The 19,478-nt window shown below is 32.5% G+C and overlaps 1 protein-coding gene and 1 non-coding gene across 2 annotated transcripts; both read right to left on the bottom strand.

The window, feature by feature from the left end:
* Window positions 1–3,166: 3,166 nt before the first annotated feature.
* On the bottom strand, window positions 3,167–6,737 carry LOC107918431 (receptor-like kinase LIP2). The gene is made up of 5 exons (XM_016847994.2): window positions 6,270–6,737; window positions 5,117–5,277; window positions 4,708–4,897; window positions 4,154–4,548; window positions 3,167–4,061 (listed from the first exon to the last, which is right to left on the bottom strand). The coding sequence occupies exons 1-5, from the start codon at window positions 6,370–6,372 to the stop codon at window positions 3,630–3,632; spliced, it is 1,281 nt and encodes a 426-aa protein (XP_016703483.1). The 5' UTR covers window positions 6,373–6,737; the 3' UTR covers window positions 3,167–3,629.
* Window positions 6,738–15,952: 9,215 nt separating this feature from the next.
* On the bottom strand, window positions 15,953–16,055 carry LOC121226010 (small nucleolar RNA R71). Its single transcript, XR_005923911.1, has one exon. It is a non-coding gene; the product is annotated as a small nucleolar RNA R71 (small nucleolar RNA).
* Between the last annotated feature and the right edge of the window lie 3,423 nt (window positions 16,056–19,478).

The following is a 19,478-nucleotide window of genomic DNA, read 5'->3' on the forward strand; positions in this document are numbered from 1 at the left end:
AACACCAAAATTTTCTTGTAGTTATTATTGCAAGGGTCAAACCACTATATTTTAAAGAGGCTGTGAAGGATGTCGTATGGCATGATGCTACACAAAAGGAAATTTTTGCTTTGGAGGATAATGGCACTTGGTTTATGGAAACACTTGCCCTTGGAAAGAAAGTACTGGGTAGTAAATGGGTGTACAAGATTAAATATAACCCCGATGGAAGTATTGAGAGGCTTAAAGCTTGTTTTGTTGTTTTTGGTAATCACCAGGTAGAAGGTATTGGCTATAATGAAACTTTTGCACCTGTGGCAAAAATGGTAATTGTTTGTGCTTTCTTAGCTATTGCAACTTCAAAAATTGGGAATTACATCAGATGGATGTCCATAATGTCTTCCTGTATGGTGATCTTAATGAAGAGGTTTACATGCAACTTCCTTCAACTTTTGCTCCTACTAAGCTTGAAATGATTTTTTGTTTGTGCAAGTCTTTGTATGGTTTGAAACAGGCTCCTCGGTGTTGGTTTGCGAAGCTTATTTATTACTACACTGAAAGGGTATGGATTTCTTCAATCATACTCTGTTTATTCTCTCTTTACATACACTAAGGGATCTATACGCATTAATGTGCTAGTTTATGTTGATGGTTTTCTTATTTTTGGGAACGATTTTGCTGCTTTCAAAACTTTTAAGGGTATCTCAGTTCTTGCTTCCATATAAAGGATCTTAGTGTGTTGAAATATTTTTTGGGGATAGACGTAGCTCGTAGCTCTTTGGGGTTATTTCTTTATCAAAGGAAATATGCACTTGATATTATTTCGAAGGTGGGTATTTTGGGAGCAAATCTCGTAGGATCACCAATAGAGAAAAATCATAAATTAGCACACGCTAGAGGGACAATTTTGTCTGATCCTGAGTCATATAGATGGTTAATGGGTTATTTGATTTATTTGGTAGTGACTAGACCAGATTTGGCATACTCGATTCATTTCTTATCCCAGTTAATGCATGAGCCGGGGCAGGAGTATTGGAATGCAGCTCTGCGTGTTCTCTGGTACTTAAAAAGCTCTCCTGGCCAAGAGATTCTTTTGAGATCTAATAGTGATTTGTCCTTGAAAGAGTGGTGTGGTTCGGATTGGGCTGTTGTCTGTTAACTCGACGTTCGGTTACTGGTTGGCTTATCTTTTTAGGACAATTTCCTATTTCCTAAAAAACTAAGAAACAACATATTGTTTCCCCTTCTTCTGCTGAGGCTGAGTATAGGTCTATGACTTCCGTTATTTATAAGCTCAAGTGGCTGAAGTAATTGCTAATGAGCTTAGGTGTTTATCATCCTAAAGCAATTCATTTATCTTGTGATAGTCAATCTATGCTGCATATTGCACAGAATCTCGTATTTCATGATCGTACTAAACATATTGAAGTGGATTGTCACTTTGTTAGGAATGTAATCCATGATGAGTTGATTGCACCTTATGTTCTGACTTCCATTTAGGTAGCTGGCATTTTTACAAAGGCGCTTGGTAAATCGCAATTTGAATATCTTCTTAGCAAGTTGGACATTTATGATCTGTATGCTCCAACTTGAGGAGAGATGTTAGGATATTAGTATAAGATATTATCTTTTAGCAATTTGATTCCTAATAGGATATTATAAGATATTATCTCTTAGCAATTTGTTTTCTAATAGGATATTATTTTAGGATATTATATTTTCGTAATTTGATTCCTACGTAACTACTACTATATAGATATATATATACCCTTGAGGTCTAACAATAAGATTCAAGATATTACCTTATTATTGTTAAAAATACATTTTTTTACTTTTAATATATAAACCATATTACATATGTGTATATATAATGTATATTTACATAAATTTTTTGAAATTTGATTTTTTTGTATTTTATGTATTTTTAAAAATGAAAAAAATTCTAAAATTTATTTATATTTTTCCAATTTTGTTTAATTTTTTTTCACTTTTTTATATTATATATACATTAAAAAAAAGAATGTGTATATGTTAATAAAGGAACGTATATTTTTTAAATTCCATGGAATTTTTTAATTTTTTTAATTTTTTTAAAATTTAGAATTTTTTTCTCAATTTTTGCTAATTTTAGGTTTTTCCTTTTTGTGTTTTATATATTTATTTAAAAACACAAGTATATATATTTTAAAATTTTTGGAAATTTCTATATTTTCTAATTTTTTTAAAGTTTTTGAGAATTTTCTAAAACTTTTTTTCTATCTTTTTTTATTTTTTCCCAAATTATTTTGATTTTTTAAATTTATTAAAAAAAACATTGTGCGACGTGGCTCACTCATGTTAGCTTTTTTTAACTACGTCAATGGTTAGAATAATGTGATATGCGGTTGTAAACTTTAAGGCTGTGCTGGATGAACCATTAAAAATGAAAATTTTTAACATTTAACATTTTAAATGTGTTTGATAATTGTTTTAAATTTTTACTTCATATAAAATTTTCAAAAAAATGTGTTGAATAAGAGAAGTAGATAGGTGGTATCTACTTATCACTTACTTATCACTTAATGTAAAAAATATCAAGTTTATTTTATTTTATCAAAACATAAAATAAATTATCATTTCTTTTTTAAAAATGAGATTAGCATGTTTATTTTTATCCAAAACTATCCAAAATAATATAAAGTATTATATCTATAATATTAAAACTAAAAAATAAATAATCTTTTAAATATTAATATTTACTTTTATCAAACAATATAATTATATTTAATACTTTTTTTTGAACAATCACATTGCGTTTCAGCGAACTCGAACTCACATGCTCCTGTATGAGCAACAATGTCCATGCCAGTCGAGCTAAGACTTAATCAGGGATGAAGCCAGAAAAATTTTTAGGGGGTGAAATTAAATTGTAATTTTTACGATAGCAAAAATGCAATTTTATCATTTTAATAGTCTATATCGTATAATTTTTAAAGGATTAAATTAAATTTTTATCATTTTTAAGGGCCAAAGTGTAATTTTATCTTTACAAATTTAAATTTTAAAAAATTTTAAAAAATATAAATGAAAAATTTTCTATTTTAGAAGGTTTGGGATCACAATCAACCCAATCTAAAATTATATTCAATACTTATATTATTAATAATTTACTAAATAATTTTCTAATATGAATTGAATGGATATCAAATTGAAAAATAAAGCGCAATTCTCAACGTTAAATAATTCATTAATCCTATTTATATTTTTCTTGGATTTTGTAATGGTAAAAAGAAAAATTGCAACCGCCGATCGTGGCAGTTTGATCTCTTACTCTCTTCAATGGTTTGATACAAAAGAAGACAAAAGCAGAAATAAAGACATGGAGAAAGAAGAAAACAATATTCAGATAAAAAGAAATCTCTGCAATTGTTTAAGGTAAAGGAACAACTTCTTCAGCTTGTTCTGGACCTACGAAGCAAACCGTATTTGGGAATCCTTGCTATAAAGTACGTTAAGATTGGCATTTAGTTTATGGATTACTCCACAACAATCATCATGAACCGAGCCCCAGCTTCCTGCTTAGATCCCTCTATGGAAGAGCCACTTCCATTATCACTGTCGTCATCGTCTTCTACTATTATATCATTATTGTTATTGTATAGAATCACGAGTCAAAGGCGCTTTTTTTCATGAGGTTGAGGTTTGGCGTTGCTGCTGCTGCTGCTGGGGGAAGAAACACTTTCTTTATCACTTCGATCATTAACGTCCAATTCGGCATCCGGTTGGGAATGATCACCTTGCTCGTCCACCATCTCCTGATTACCACCACCACACTCCCTACTCAGCTTAGCTGAGATGCAATGCAATTTAGATGAGATAGAAGGAGGGAGAGCGGGAGGAATTTTATTCTCTTCCGAGGCAACTGAAAGATAACTCAATGCCGTCACCACGTCGCTCATCAAAGGACGGGCAGCAGCTTCATCTTGCAGGCACATGGCTGCTATTGCAACTGCTTGATTCAAACCCCTTTCTGGGAATCGCTTCTTAAGCTTAGGATCTGCCATGTCTGGGAACTTTTTTGGTTCCCTGAACAATGGTTGAGCCTGTTCCAAACACAATCAGTGTTTTCTATTAGTTTCTATAGCAATAAAGATAACAGTATTAGTTGTACGTAGAAACACGTACGTTTGCTTACCCAAGCAACTAAATTTTGCTCCTCCACAGGTTTGGTAGTGTCAATGGCTCTTCTTCCGGTGATAAGCTCCAATAGAACCACCCCAAAACTGTATACATCCGCAACAGTTGTGAGTCTACCTGATCTTGAATACTCTGGAGCACTGTAGCCATATGTCCCCATCCCCCTCGATTGCATTGGCATCTTTTCTGATGAGTGGTCAAGCTTGTCCAGTCCAATGTCAGACAGTTTGGGGTTGAATTCTTCATCCAACAAAACATTTGAGGACTTGAGATCACGGTATATTACAGGAGGATTGGCCTTATCGTGCAAGTACTCTAGAGCTTGAGCTGCCCCATATGCTATTTTCATTCGGGTTAACCAATCTAATTGTGGCTTCTCTTCATCCTTGGGAGCTGCAATTACACTACAAATATTAAAACTGATTTTCACTTTTCAATCCACATCGCCCAAGTCATTGAGTCTAATGTTGGGATGGTATTGAAACCGAGACAGATAATAATAACAATGATGATAATAATATCTATGGAAAAATTAAACAAGTTTGTATGTACCAAGTAGATTATCTTCAAGGGAACCCCCAGGCATGAAATCATAAACCAACAGCCTCTGATCTCCATCAGCACAGTATCCAATGAGATTAACTAGATTTGCATGCTGTAAGAGGCTCAGTCGCGCCACCTCTACAAGAAACTCCTTGCATCCTTTCATTACATTCCTGTCGAGTTGTTTCACAGCAACCACCTATATATCTCCAAATTCCAAAAGGAAAAAAGAAAAAATCAATTATATAAAGTTACATTTCAATCTCTTCATAAGTTCTTAATCTAATTGTATTTTGATCCCCAGATTTCGAATGAATGAATATGTTGTGCAATAGATCTGATATTCTGAATGAACTTCGGAATCATTTTTTATTTTTTGAAAAAAAAATTAAGGGGATCAAATAAATTAAAAGAGCACCTGGCCATTAGCCTGAAGAGTTCCCTTGTAAACTCTTCCGAAACCACCTTCACCCAGCAAGCATTCTTGACGGAAATTCTTGGTTGCAGCGGCTAGATCTCGGAAACTGAATCTTTGAGCTGCAATTTTCGCATGCTCTGCTTGGTTCTCCTCCATACTAGCTATTCCCACAAACACACAAAACAACAGATTAAATGACTTTGCACAGTATCCAATATTTTGTTTTCTTTAGATAATAATCGATGAACTACTGAACGGGAATTTTGGATTTAACTCAACAAAATCATGTAGTTATGACATCACATCTAGTAAGATTCATATTCTAATTTTAGCATATCTCTTATTTTCATTGTTTGAAAAATAGAACTACGCTTTGGTAAATCTGTACCCTGCTTAATTTGGTATTCGATAAGCATAAGTTTATTCAAATTAAGATGTACCATTAAAGTGATTACGAAGTTAAAGGTTTTTTTACAACTAATTCAGTGATTAAAATTCGTTTAACGAGAAAAGACAGGAAACAGAAATAAAATAAAAATAATGAAAAATAAAGGAAAGGAGAGATAAATAAATGAAAACAGAAGAAGCAAAAACACAATTTTTACTTTTTGCAAAATATTGTAAATTTTTAACATTTAATTTTTTGTTTTCGATATATTTGGTTATTGCTCACAATTTTTTATAATTATAATTTGAATTTGAAAAATATGAATATTCAATCACTACAACTTGGGTTCAACTTTTTTAAGTTATTATAAATTAGATGTTTGTGATTATCATGCATACATTAATTTATATAACAAAAATATCATTTTTAAGATTTTTGAAAGATTACAAGGCGTAGGCCGATGTAAAATATAAAAGTCGTTATCCTACATCTCACCGATGAAGAAACATAATACTTTTGATACTTTCGTTTTCATTTTTTTCCTGGTTATACTATAAGAAACATAAAATTGGGTTTAGGGAACTTCCCTAATCCCATAATATTCATGAATTATAAAACCCCTCCCTTTTGTTGATCAACGTAATTAAATGGTTAAGTTGTCGTCTCTAATTAATCTATTTTGATTCCACACAAGTAAAGTTTCGGTAATTATTTATTTCCTTAGAAAACAAAAAGAAAAAGAGGGAAGGGCGAGGCAGGGCATACCAAGTATTCTGGCTCGAATAAGTTCGTCAGCGGAAGAGTCATGATCCCTTTTACCGTTTTCTTTTTTGCCTTTTTGTGTTGAGAAACAAGGGAAACAATTCATGTTATTCGCCAGGATTGCGAATCTAGAAATTCCCGAAAACTCTGTATTTTGAATGGAAGAGTTGTCGTTGAAGTTGCCTCTAGGCGTGGGGGTTTCAAGAAAATTGCAAATGAGGCAAAATTGGCGTAGGAGCTGAGGGGAACCTTCAGTAGATTGAAGGACTCCTCATTGGAGGAGGCAGTTTTGGAACCAAAGAAAACAAGAAGAGATCATGACTACCCATGTTTGGAAACTAGCAAAACGAAAATGTAAGTTTTTTCCTTAGACTTCTCGGAGAAAAAGAGGGAGAATTGAGTGGTCAATCCAACCTATTGCTGCATCAACCTTTCCAACCATTGATTTTCGATATCAATCAATTAAAGTCCACTATTAACATATTTTTGACATGTCCAACTTTTCTATTGTTTTTTCCCTCAAAATTTGACTTATCCATCTTTTTAAATTACAATACATTGACACATGCAAACACCACTTGCCATGTAAGAAAATGACTAAAAAAAAAAAAAAAGAAAAGGGTAAACTACACTCATGGTCACTCTAAAATAAGTTTGTCCTATTTTGATCACTCTATTTTTTTTCAATTTAGTCACTCTAATTAGGATAATTGTTTGAATTAGTCACTGTCATTAAAAATTCCGTTAATCCACTAATGGATTACTGATGTGACACATTAACCTATTGAGTCACTCTTTTATTCGGTTGGCTAGTCTATTTCTAACTTTCTATATGTATGTTTATTGGAAAATATCTAAATTTTTTTATAGTTCACGTAATCTACATAAGAACTTCAATTAATCTTAATTGAAAACTTTTGAACTTGGTAAGTATATTTATTAAAAAAAAGAGTAAGAACTTGGGTTCATTTATATGTATAGAAAATAAGGGCTTCAAGTCATCTTTTTTGGAATATTTTGAAAATAAATAGAATATATGTTAAAAAAAACACTTCGATTCTTCTTTGCTGGAAAGATTTGGAAATTTTAGCAATAAGCACTTACCAGAGATAAGAACTGAATTCATCTTGATTCTTCATATCAATATGCTCTGAAAGGTAATTTTCATTCATGATGTTGTTTGTTTATTGATTAAAAAGGCAAGGAAAGTTTGATTGTATCATCAAATTTTTTTATTATTTATAACTTTTGCGTGTGGAGCAAGATTGTAGGTTTATCCAAGTCGTAAATTTGGTCTAGAGCTCTAAATACCACATTCATTCCTCATCCCTCATCACTCAACATTCACTCACATTTCTCTTATCTCTTCTACACCTAAGCCCTTCATTCTCTTCATTTTTCCAGCCACTCTTTGAGAGTTCCTTTAGCAAGCAATTCTTGAGAGAAAAGCTCTCTTGGCCGACCACCTTGAGGAGTAATTTGCATTGGAGTAACAACGGAAATAGGAGGAAGCCACCAAAAATAGTTCTCGAGAAACCACCAAATTCAACTCAGAGTTTCTTCTTCCTTTCTCTTTTAATTGTTCTTAGTTTATCAACATGATTGCAAATTATTTGATTGTTTTTTCTTTAATAGTAATGACTTAAATTTGTTTCAACTTCGATGGTTGCAACACCTTGATTTAATTCGTTCAATTCATGTTTATATTGTTCTGTGCCTCAATTGTTTATGCTTTCAATTAAAATCATTCATGTTGTTCACGAATTATAAGATATGTTTGACTGCATTAGAATTAATCGCTTAATCTGAACCAGATGGTAGTTAATGGACATAATAATTGGAAGATGCATGCTTAATTCATATCCGAACCAGAATGAATTAACTGTAACACTTCTAACCCGTCTCTGTCATCAAATTAGGGTTATGGAGCATTACCAATCAATCAAAATTCATTTTTCATTATAACATAAAATAAATTAAACTTATTATAAACCAATCAATCATATGCATATTGTCCCTAAATCGAGCCTTTGAGGCCCTAAAAATAGTTTAGAAACAATTTAGGACTAATTTGAAACAAAATAAAAATTTTAAGAAAAAATTGAAAAAATTGGAAAACAAGGGTTACATGGCCGTGTGACATAGCCCAGGCCATGTAACATTCGAACAAGGGATACACGACCGTGTCCCAGTTAGTGTCCTCACCCGTGTAACTCATTGAGTAGGGTCATATGGTCATGTCACAAGCCATGTAACTCTCTGATTTTCCACACACACCCGTGTGTCATGCCATGTAACTCACTGACTTGAAAACATTAAGAAATTTCAAATGACACACGGTCGTGTCACCAGGCCGTGTGTGTCACACGGCCGTCTGACAGCTCGTGTCCCAAGCCGTGTGAACCCAAAAATTTACCTACAATCAAGCCATTTCAAGTCCAATTCATACCTAACCATTCAAACCATTTGGGCACACATTCAAAGGATTTAAACATCATTCAAATAAACATAAACATGCCATTTCAAACACCCTAATTCATCTAACCAACATGTCATTCAAAGGAAACACAAATATATCAAAACATCACTTACCATAACAAGTCAATATTGCATCTACCCAAGCATATTAACCTAGTTTAATTAACTTCCACACATGACCATTTGTAACTCATCAAAGCATACCAAAAGAACCTTATTTACAAGCACTTAAAAGTGACCAAATCAACATAACTTCAAAAGCTTAAACATATCAAAACATACATTACAAAAATCCTATACATGCCATTATTAACCTTGGCCAAAATACTCAAAAACTACCGAAATGGTTGTTGGATAGTGTGATAGGTCTCCAATGAGCTTCCAATCGATCAAGCTTCCGTAATCTATAAAACAAAGGAAAGTAACTACATAAGCAATGAGGGCTTAGTAAGCTTGTATAAACTTAAACATAACTTACCATTTCGTTTATACAATTTATAGATCAAGCATAAATCATTTCCAATGCCACAAGCTTAGTAAAAGCCTATACAACATCTTCAAACTCACAAGTTAGTACACTTGTCCATGATACAAATGGAATCAACCATAAGATATGTAGTTTTCCATATATAAGCACATCATTTAACTCATCAATGTTATTATAAAATTCATTCCATTTGCATACTTACCATTTCATTTCCTTTTCTTACCCGCTGAACCGTCTAGAATTACATCAGATACTCAAGAATGTTCATACATAGTGTGCCTTTCCATATAACCGTAACCTTTCCTTTACACAATGCTCACACGAGCTGTGAAATGGGCCTACTTACACGAGTTGTGGGTCAGAATGTAAGCTACACGATGCTGCTCACACAAGCTATGGAGAATCCGCAACAAATACAGGACCTCAGCCATCGGTAGGACATTCAAGACTAGCACCCAAAACATGAAATCCGTAATGACATGTCATTTGTATCCTAAGAATTCTTAAGGTTCAACTGGGACTCGTTATCCATCAATTCATCATAACATGGATGCATATATATATTCATTTATATTAAAACAACATAACAAATAGTTAATTTAGATAACATTAAAATGATCATAGTTCATACAAACTTACCTCGATAACTAGAGTGTAGATGTAGAATCGAACACTAATCTAAAGCTTTAGCTTTTCCTCGATTTAAGTCCGGTTATGGTTTATCTTGATCTAAATAAATAATTTCATTCAATTAAGTACTTCTAGAATTCCATTTAATCCATAATTCAAATTTATGCAAAATTACAAATTTACTCTTAACATTTTAACTTTTCACAATTTAGTCCTTAAGTTCATAACTTGAATATAACTTATTTTAGCCTAAATCCAACTTAACCAATGTTACAAGAGACCTTGAAAAAACCCATCATTTCAAAAAATTCACAACAAAACCCATGAATTTATACTTTTAACAATTTAATCCCTATTTCCAAAATTCAACAAAAATTACTTAACAAAACATGTTTATTTTGCAAAAAAGATTAATAATCTATCAACTAACATCAAAACTCATTAAAAAAACATCCATGGAAAGTCCCTCAACCTTTAATAGTTTTGCAAATTAACCCCGGGCTAGCTAGATTAAGCTAAAACAAACTTAAAAACATAAAAATATTAAAAACGGGACACAAAATCATACCATGCAAGGAATTTTGACCTAGACAAACTTCAAGCTTCTCATTCCATGGAGAATTTCATTGAAACAAAAATAATAGGAGGAAGATGATGATTTTAGCCTATTTGATTTTAAGTTTATTTACCATTTTACCTTTTAAAAACTACCAAAATTTCATTAAAACCTTATCCATGCACATCCACTAACACTTTAAATGATATATTTACTATTCAATTCCTTTATTTTAAGATTTCATAGCCATTGGAACCCTTTAACTAATAGAACTCAACTTTTACACATTTTTAATTTAGTCCTTGTTACATAATTAACCATTTAAACATCAAAATTTCTTAACGAAAATTTAATACGACCTTAATACAATCCCATAAAAATTAAATAAACAATAAAATAATAACTCACTTGTCGAAATTATGGTCCCAAAGCCACTATTTCTGACATTACTAAAGACGGGCTGTTACATTAACGGTTCGTAATAATTCCAAAACAATACTATTACCTTACATAACTTTATATTTATGTAATTAAATTGTTTCAAACCTAACCTGTCTTTGTTACTTTGCATAAATTCTATGGAATCCTTAGTTAAACGGTGACATAGAAATATGCATGTTTGTCTAAGTGGCAAATCTAAGATCTCGAAAGAGCTTATGATTTAGATTCCAAGTTCATAAACGATCGAGTTGTCGTGGAATTTTTTCGGAACATTGTTAAACATGATGAAGAATGAATTGATTTAAGAGTTGTAATTGTTCTAGCTTATTCATGCTATTGTTGTTAAAACTTGTGAATTGTTGCTAAAACATCCATTGCATGTTATTTCATCTAATTTGCATATTAGTTGTTAAATTAATTAAGGCATCCATCACTTTAAAATATTTTATTTTCTTAACCAATTTGTGAATTACTAATTTTACAATTATTGATTACCAACACAGTCCCTATGGAGATGATACTCTATTTACTTACTTATTACTTGATAACGACTATGTAGATTTACACATACCGTCGTGAACCAAGAAGTCCTAAGGAGCCTTGGAAACAAGATGAAGCACAACACACTTTAAACAACTCTAATTTCCCCTCCAAGAAAGAATAATTGGCAAGAAAAAGCTTGAAGATGGTTCTCACAGTCTAAAATGATTGTTAAAACTCTTTTAAAATAAAATTGAAGAGACATTATTTAAAAGAAAACTCAAAGCGAATTTTATTAACTCAAGAGTGAATAATTAATGAATGGGGGCACCCTATTTATAGCCTCCCTATCCTTAGTTAATCTCTTAAATTTAAAGAATGTGATAAGTATGACAACTAAGCACAACAACTCATCAACTAACTAACTAACATGAAAAGATGTATAAGTGTGGAAATATGATAGGAAATTCATTCAAGGGTCTAAATGGATTCTTCTGGCCAAATTTTTACATGTTGATCCACTTATTAAATAAAATTGGACAGAAAATTTGAAAAAGGTTTACAAATTGGGCCACTTTGACAATTTGGCTTGATTTTCAACTAAGTCCTTCAAACTTCATGATGGACTTGTGGACATCTTGATGGGAAAATTTTCAAGAACTTGGACTTGTGATCCGTTTGCTCCTAAAATTGGCTTATTTAAGCTCATACATGTAATCCATTATGTATCGACTTCAAGTTTTACTTTCTTGGACCAAGAATTCTAAAATTTGAAATCTTGATTTTTTTAATTCTTGAAATCTCTCGAAACTGCATAATTAGACAAAGATTCAGTTTTTTTGATTTTCTTGAAAAGAAGAAAATGAATCTTCAAATTTTCCCTTGTATGCATGTCTAGGGCCTTTGTAACAAAGTCTTGTATGGTCTCATTCAATCTTGCTTTGATTTGCTTGGCCTTTGACCTTGTTATTGGGTCTTGAGGTAGGGTAAGCCCTTCACATCCACAGGTTTAAGATCAGGCTTGAGCCTCAAATCAACTTCCCATGAATTATAAAAGCTTGATGGGGGGTTTTAAAGGGTTTCTTTTAATTTGTGGGGTTTTATATGATTTTATTTTCTACTTTTGGTAATATGTTGTTATTGTTTTTTTTATTTCGAGTAAAATCACATGGATCGATATCTTTGTAAAAGTGTGGTGGATTTGTTTGTCCCCAAAAATCAAGGATTAGAAAATAATCTCCCTTCACCAGAGAGTTGGTCAAAATGAGAATTTGTGTAATACCCCATACTCGACTCGACTGTTGGGTTTGAGCTATAGGATGTCACATTTGTTGTTGGAGTAACTACAATCAATAATATTCAAATACCAACATTTGGCATCTGCAACTTGTCTCTGGGTCTTTTGTTTTTTCCTTTGTCTAAAGGAGCGTTCAATTTCAAGGTCAGCTAGGAGTATATCAATAATTCAGTCTATGTTCATAAACACCTGAAAAATAACAAAAATAACTAAGTTAAGATTAACAAAAAAATAAACCAAATCGTAAAATAATTAACTTCACAAATAATATCTAAAACATAGTCCCCGACAACGGTGCCAAAAACTTGTCCCAAAATATTTGAATGGTGTGCAAGTGTACACAATTGTCAACAAGTAATAAAGTAGTAAGTAAAGAGTATCATCTCCATGGAGACTATTTAAGTAAGGCAAATATTGTGGAAATAAAAACTTAGCAATTTGGTGATGAAAATAATTGGGAGTAAATTGAGTTAACTAATTAACCTAATTAAAATTAACTAAGTATGCTTAAAACAAATGAAAGTGTAACATAGAATAAATAGCAGCAATTCACAATATTAAATTAATATGACATGAATGAGTTAGATTAATTGCTTCCTTTAACTTAAAATTATTAAAACCAATGTCAAGTATGTTATGGCAAAAACCATGGCAATTCGGCTAATTACTAACCCAAAATTTAATAGCCATGAAGTCATACTTATTTAATCATTAAGTTTCTCTAGCATACTTCTATGTTTAATCAACTTTACAATTCCATAAGCAAACATCATATAAGGGTTATGCAAGGTAAAAATATTGTTTAAAATTAATACTAATTTAATCATTAAGTGATCAAACATGCACCACTGTAAACTCGAAATTATATGGGGTTTTTCTATATATTTTTACCATATTTTTACTTAATAAATGCGTTTATCTCGAGTAATTATTATTGAAATAAGTGAATTTTACTTAATTAGTAATTTTAGACATGAATTTAGAAAGTATGTAAAATTATGCTTAATTACATGATTTTCATGCATATTTTATATTAATTCATGTTAATTTATTAATGTATGTACTTTTCACTACGTAGGAAGTCCATTGGAGACATGATTTAAATAAATAAAACATGGACATGTACAAGTTATCCATGTGGATGGCAAGACCATGCAATTTGGGGCATGAGGTTGACTACTTAACCCAATAAAGAAGGTGATGAAAGATGGACATGTCTGCTAAGTTTTGGATTGAATAACCGTCTAACAAAGGGAACAAAGAGCCCAAATTTGGCACATAAAGGTGGCTGGCCAAAATATGTTTTGAGATAATTAATTGAAGGTCCTTATAGTTGGAAAATAATCAAAATTTAGCCCAACAACTTCTCTGTTGAAACCGTCCACTCTATAACTACTTTTAGCTTGAATTTGAAATTCAAATTGAGAAGACTTGGTCATCCATTGTTCCTTGAAGCATGACCGACCACATGAGAGAGAGAAGGAAGGAAATTTAAACCTATTTTTAGTAAACTCAACCCCTTACCTTCACCTATAAATACCTTTCCATCCCTCACTTCTAAGATCATCCCTCATCCCTCAACATTCCTCTCTCACTCTTACTAGTTTTCATCTCATTTCTTTTTCCTTTTTTTCCCTTGCATAGATGTTCATCCCTCTTCCATTTTTTAGCCTCAAAAGCTTTGTCAAAAGCATTCCTTAGTCGGCTACCCCTTAAACACTTAGTAAAAGAAAATTCAACCAGAACAGAGGAACAAAGTTTACTCTTTCCTCTTGTTATTTATTTTAATCATGTTTGCTTTGAGTTTATTATTTTTTACATCAACAATGATATTTTAAATCCTATTGCTACGATGATTATGTTAATTCAATAAGATCTATTTTATTCATGTTTAACATGTTTAGGCCTCAGTCAATCATGTTTTTAATTAATATCATGATGCATTTCATTCATATGTGATTGAGTGCACTCATATTAGTTGAGCAATCCTAACCAGACGACGGCTAGTAGACACATAATTGAAAAGTGCAATGCTCAATTTAGGTCATTAAACCCGATAAAGTTGAGGTTTGTAATATCTTTAGTTTGCTCTATTGCCTTGCATAGTTTTTAAGTTTATGTAATTAAATTGTTGCAAATGTAAATGTCCCTGTGACCTTACATAAATGCTAAGAAACCCTTAGTTAATATGGTCAGTAAAATGCATATTTAACTAAGTAAAAGACTCCGACAAGACTTAATTTGGTTTCCAAACTCATGAAAGATCGAGTTGCTGTAGAAGTATTTCTGAACATTGTTAAGCATGATAAAGTAAATTGAATTGATTAATAAAATTATCCTAGCCCATTTAATGTTGATTGTTTTTGTTGCTAAAGCCATTCATTCATACATTGAGGTAAATTGCATCTAGATTAGAATTGCTTAGGGATAAATCTTTGCATCTAATTAATTTACTTAGTTTAATCATCACCATCCAAATTATTTAATTTTTACATCAAATTGTGAAGTTATAATTTTACAAATATTTGGTTAAGCTTATACAGTCCCTGTGGAGATGATAACTCATTTTACTTGCTTATTACTTGAACGACTGTGTACACTTGCACAAACCCCGTTACAAGTTTTTGGCACCGTTGCCAAAGGCTATTGCCTTAATTGTTCTTTTTGAAATTATTTTTACAATTTTGTTTTATTTTTATTTAATTTTTAACTACTAATTTATTCTTTATTCTTTATTTGTGATTTATTTTTCAAGTTTTTTATGAGCATAGATCGAATCATTGATTTATTACCCGTGGACCCTTAAATCGAGCGAACTTTTAGACAAAGAAGACGTGAGAGATTTGCTTAAAGACAAGCTAAGATGGACCTTAGAAATCAAAACGATGGACAAGATAATGGGTTTAATCAAGTGCACAACCGAATCCTTATTGCTGATGATAGGGATCGTGCCATCAGACAATACGATGTGCCACTCTTCAATGAGTTAAATATGGGAATTAGAAGGCCGGATATCGAGGCACCCCAATTCGAATTTAAACTAGTAATGTTTCAAATGCTACAAACGGTGGGCCAGTTCAGTGGTATGCCCATGGAAGATCCACACTTACACCTTCGATTATTTATGGAGGTGAGTGATTCATTTAAGTTAGCTGGTGTGATTGAAGATGCACTGAGGTTAAAACTATTTTCGTACTCGTTGCGAGATCAAGCACGAGCATGGCTGAATTTATTGCCACCAAGTTCAATATCTACTTGGCAAGAATTAGCAAAAAGGTTTTTGGTAAAATAGTTTTCACCAAGTAAGAACGCAAAGTTGCGTTATAAGATAACAACTTTCCAAAAATTGGATGATAAATCTTTGTATGAGGCATGGGAAAGATTTAAGGAATTACTTCGTAAGTGTCCTCATTATGGGGATTCCTTATTGTATCCAATTGGAAACGTTTTATAATGGTCTCAATGCACATACAAGATTAATGGTGGATGCTTCTGTGAATGGTGCGATTTTATTTAAGTCTTATAACGAGGCTTACGAGATCATTGAAAGGATTGCAAGCAACAATTACCAATAGTCGATAAATTGGGAAATTTTAGGAAGACGTGTAGCCGAAGTGCATGAAGTGGACGCACTAACTTCACTCTTTGCTCAGGTATCTTCTATTTCCTCTATGTTAAAACAATTTACCACTAATGGTTTGAATAATTTTGCAGCTCAATCACCAAGTCAATATGAAGTAGTTTCTTATGAATACAGTGGGGATGGTCATTCTTTCGAGAAATGCTATTCAAATCTCGAATTAGTTTGTTACGTAAGGAACCAATATCAAAATAGAAGTGGACAAAGACTACAGTCCCACTTCTACAATCCTTCATGGTGGAACCTTCTGAATTTTTCTTGAAGTAACCAAGGAAATGGACCAGACAACAATCAGATGCAGCATAGGCCCAACCAAACCGAAGGGTTTAACCAACAAGCCCCAAAACCACCCCAAGCTGAATTATCGAATAGTTTGCAGGACTTGTTGAAGGCATATATGGCCAAAAATGACGCATTGATCCAAAGTCAAATAGAAACACTAAATAATCTGGAGAATCAGATGGGTTAATTAGCTACCAGGCTTCGTAGTAGACCGCAAAAAGTCTTGCCAAGCAACATAGAAAATTTACGAAATTTGGGTAAGGAGCATTACAAAAGTGGTAGAATTACAAAGTGGTAAGATTTTGGAACCTAAAAAGGTTGTGGTTGAAGATGAGCCTACTAAAAAAGAGGAAAGTCAACCAATAGTTGAAGTTCCTACAATAGAAAAATCACATGCTGAAAAATTTGATGAGGTAAAATCTAAACTAGTGTATTCTGAAAAGCTAACACCTACTTTTATAGATTTACCTACTCAAAAAAGTTGTGCACATCAACCTAGAGTTTCATATCCTCAAAGACTTTAGCAAAACAAGCAGAAACAAGAGGTACAATTTAAGAAGTTCTTAGATGTTTTAAAGCAATTACACATCAACATCCCATTGTTAGAGGCTTTAGAACAAATGCCCAATTACGTAAAGTTTATGAAAGATATCTTTTTCAAGAAGAAATGACTTAGTGAGTATGAACTGTTGCTTTGACGAGGAAGTGTAGTGCGTTTTTACAGAACAAGCTACCTCCAAAACTAAAGGATCCTGGAAGCTTTACGATACCTTGCAACATTGGTAAATCATATTGCGGTAAAACTTTGTGTGACTTAGGAGTAAGCATCAACTTAATGCCCAAATCTATTTTCAAGCTGTTGGGAATAGGTTAAGTAAGACCCACTACTGTAACCCTTCAACTTGCGGATCAATCATTGGCATATCCCGAAGGAAAGATCGAGGATGTTTTGGTAAGAGTCGGTAAATTCATTTTTCTTGCTGATTTTATTGTTTTGGATTTTGAAGTAGACAAAGAATTTCTGATCATCCTGGGGAGACCTTTTCTAGCCACGGGAAGAACGTTGATAGATGTGCAAAAAGGCGAACTCATGATGCGAGTTCAAGACGATAATGTATCGTTCAACAAAAAAGTGTTCAGTAATGGAGGAATTAAAAACCTTAGTTTCTATGGGAAGCAATTCTGAAGAAGACCCGTTGGAGAATGCTTTAGAGTATAAACCATTCGAAGATGAAATAGGTAATCAAGGTTTAGCTTTGATGGAAGCAAATCCCAGGAGTTATATTCAACCACCGCGGTTTGAACAGTTAGAGTTAGAAGTTTAAGAATTTACACAAACCAAATTGTCAATCGAGAAACCGCCTAAACTCTAACTAAAGGTATTTCCATCTCACTTAAAATACGTTTATCTCAGTAATAGTTCTACTTTTCCTATGATTATTTCAGTGGACTTTACAGAATATCAAGAGGAGCAATTGATTGTTGTTTTACAGAAGTTTAAAAAGGAAATTGGTTGGACAATAGTTGACATACGAGGTATAAGTCCTTCCTTTTGTATGCATAAAATTATTTAGAGAAAGGTGAAAAATTTAAGATTGATGGACAAAGGAGAATTAACCCTATCATGAAATAAGTGGTACGGAAGGAGGTAATCAAATGGTTAGATGTAGGAATTATTTACCCCATCTCAGATAATTCTTGGGTATGTCCAATACAATGTGTACCGAAAAAAGGTGGAATCACGATCGTTGAAAATGAATGGAAGAAGTTAATCCTGACGAGAACTATCATGGGTTGGAGAATTTGTATTGACTACAAAAAGTTGAACAAAGCCATTCGTAATGATCATTTTCCTTTACCTTTTATGGATCAAATGCTAGATCGACTAGCAAGTAACAAATTTTATTACTTTTTAGATGGATATTCGGGATACAACCAAATAGATGTAGCCCTGAAAGACCAACATAAAACTACTTTTACTTGTCCATACGATACATTTGCTTTTAGGCGAATGCCTTTCAGCTTATGTAATACACCTGCCGCATTTCAATGATGCATGATGGCTATTTTCACTGATATGGTTGAAAATTATGTTGAGGTTTTCATGGATGATTTCACTATTTTTGGTAATACTTACGATATTTGCTTGAATAATTTGGCTAAGGTACTCAAAAGATGTGAGGAGACGAATCTTAGTCCTTAACTTGGAGAAGTGTCATTTTATGGTTAATGAGGGAATTGTCTTAGGGCACAAAGTTTCCAAGAAGGGAATCGAAGTGGATAAAGAAAAGTTGGACGTAATTGAAAGATTACTGCCCCCAATTACTGTGAAAGGAGTTAGAAGTTTCTTAGGCCATGTCGATTTTTATCATAGATTTATAAAGGAGTTTTCAAAAATTTCTAAACCTTTATGTTTGCTTTTAGAAAAAGATTTTTTATTTTAACAAAGTATGTTTAGAAGCTTTTGAGAAATTAAGAAGCTGGTTAATTTCAGGCCCAATAATTGTTACACCTGATTAGAACTCACCTTTTGAGTTGATGTGTAATACAAGCGATTTCAATGTTGGAGTTGTGATGGGTCAAAGAAGGAACAAAGTCTTTCATCCTATCTACTATGCAAATAGAACTTTGACAGGATCCCAAATCAATTATACGATAACTGAAAAAGAACTTTTTGCTATAGTTTTTGCTTTTGACAAGTTCTATTCATATCTTATAGGTACCAAAGTTACATTGTTTACCGATTATGCGACTATTAAGTACTTACTCACGAAAAAAGATGCTAAATCGAGGCTAATTCTATGGATACTCTTACTCCAAGAATTTTACCTTAAGTCCAAGACAGAAAATGTGTTGAAAATCAAGTAGTCGATCATCTGTCGAGGCTAAAACAAAATAAGGTAACTTCTTCACTTGTTCCA

This window comes from Gossypium hirsutum, chromosome D13, assembly GCF_007990345.1.
Source record: "Gossypium hirsutum isolate 1008001.06 chromosome D13, Gossypium_hirsutum_v2.1, whole genome shotgun sequence".
NCBI lineage: Eukaryota > Viridiplantae > Streptophyta > Magnoliopsida > Malvales > Malvaceae > Gossypium > Gossypium hirsutum.

What these genes read in the sequence shown, in the direction of transcription:
- LOC107918431 (XM_016847994.2), bottom strand. Translation starts at nt 6,372, where the DNA reads ATGAATTGTTTCCCTTGTTTCTCAACACAAAAAGGCAAAAAAGAAAAC. An exon ending in CTCTTCAGGCTAATGGCCAG is followed by an intron (nt 4,898 to 5,116) that starts GTGCTCTTTTAA and finishes GGAGATATATAG; the next exon opens with GTGGTTGCTGTGAAACAACT. An exon ending in AGCAAAATTTAGTTGCTTGG is followed by an intron (nt 4,062 to 4,153) that starts GTAAGCAAACGT and finishes TGTTTGGAACAG; the next exon opens with GCTCAACCATTGTTCAGGGA.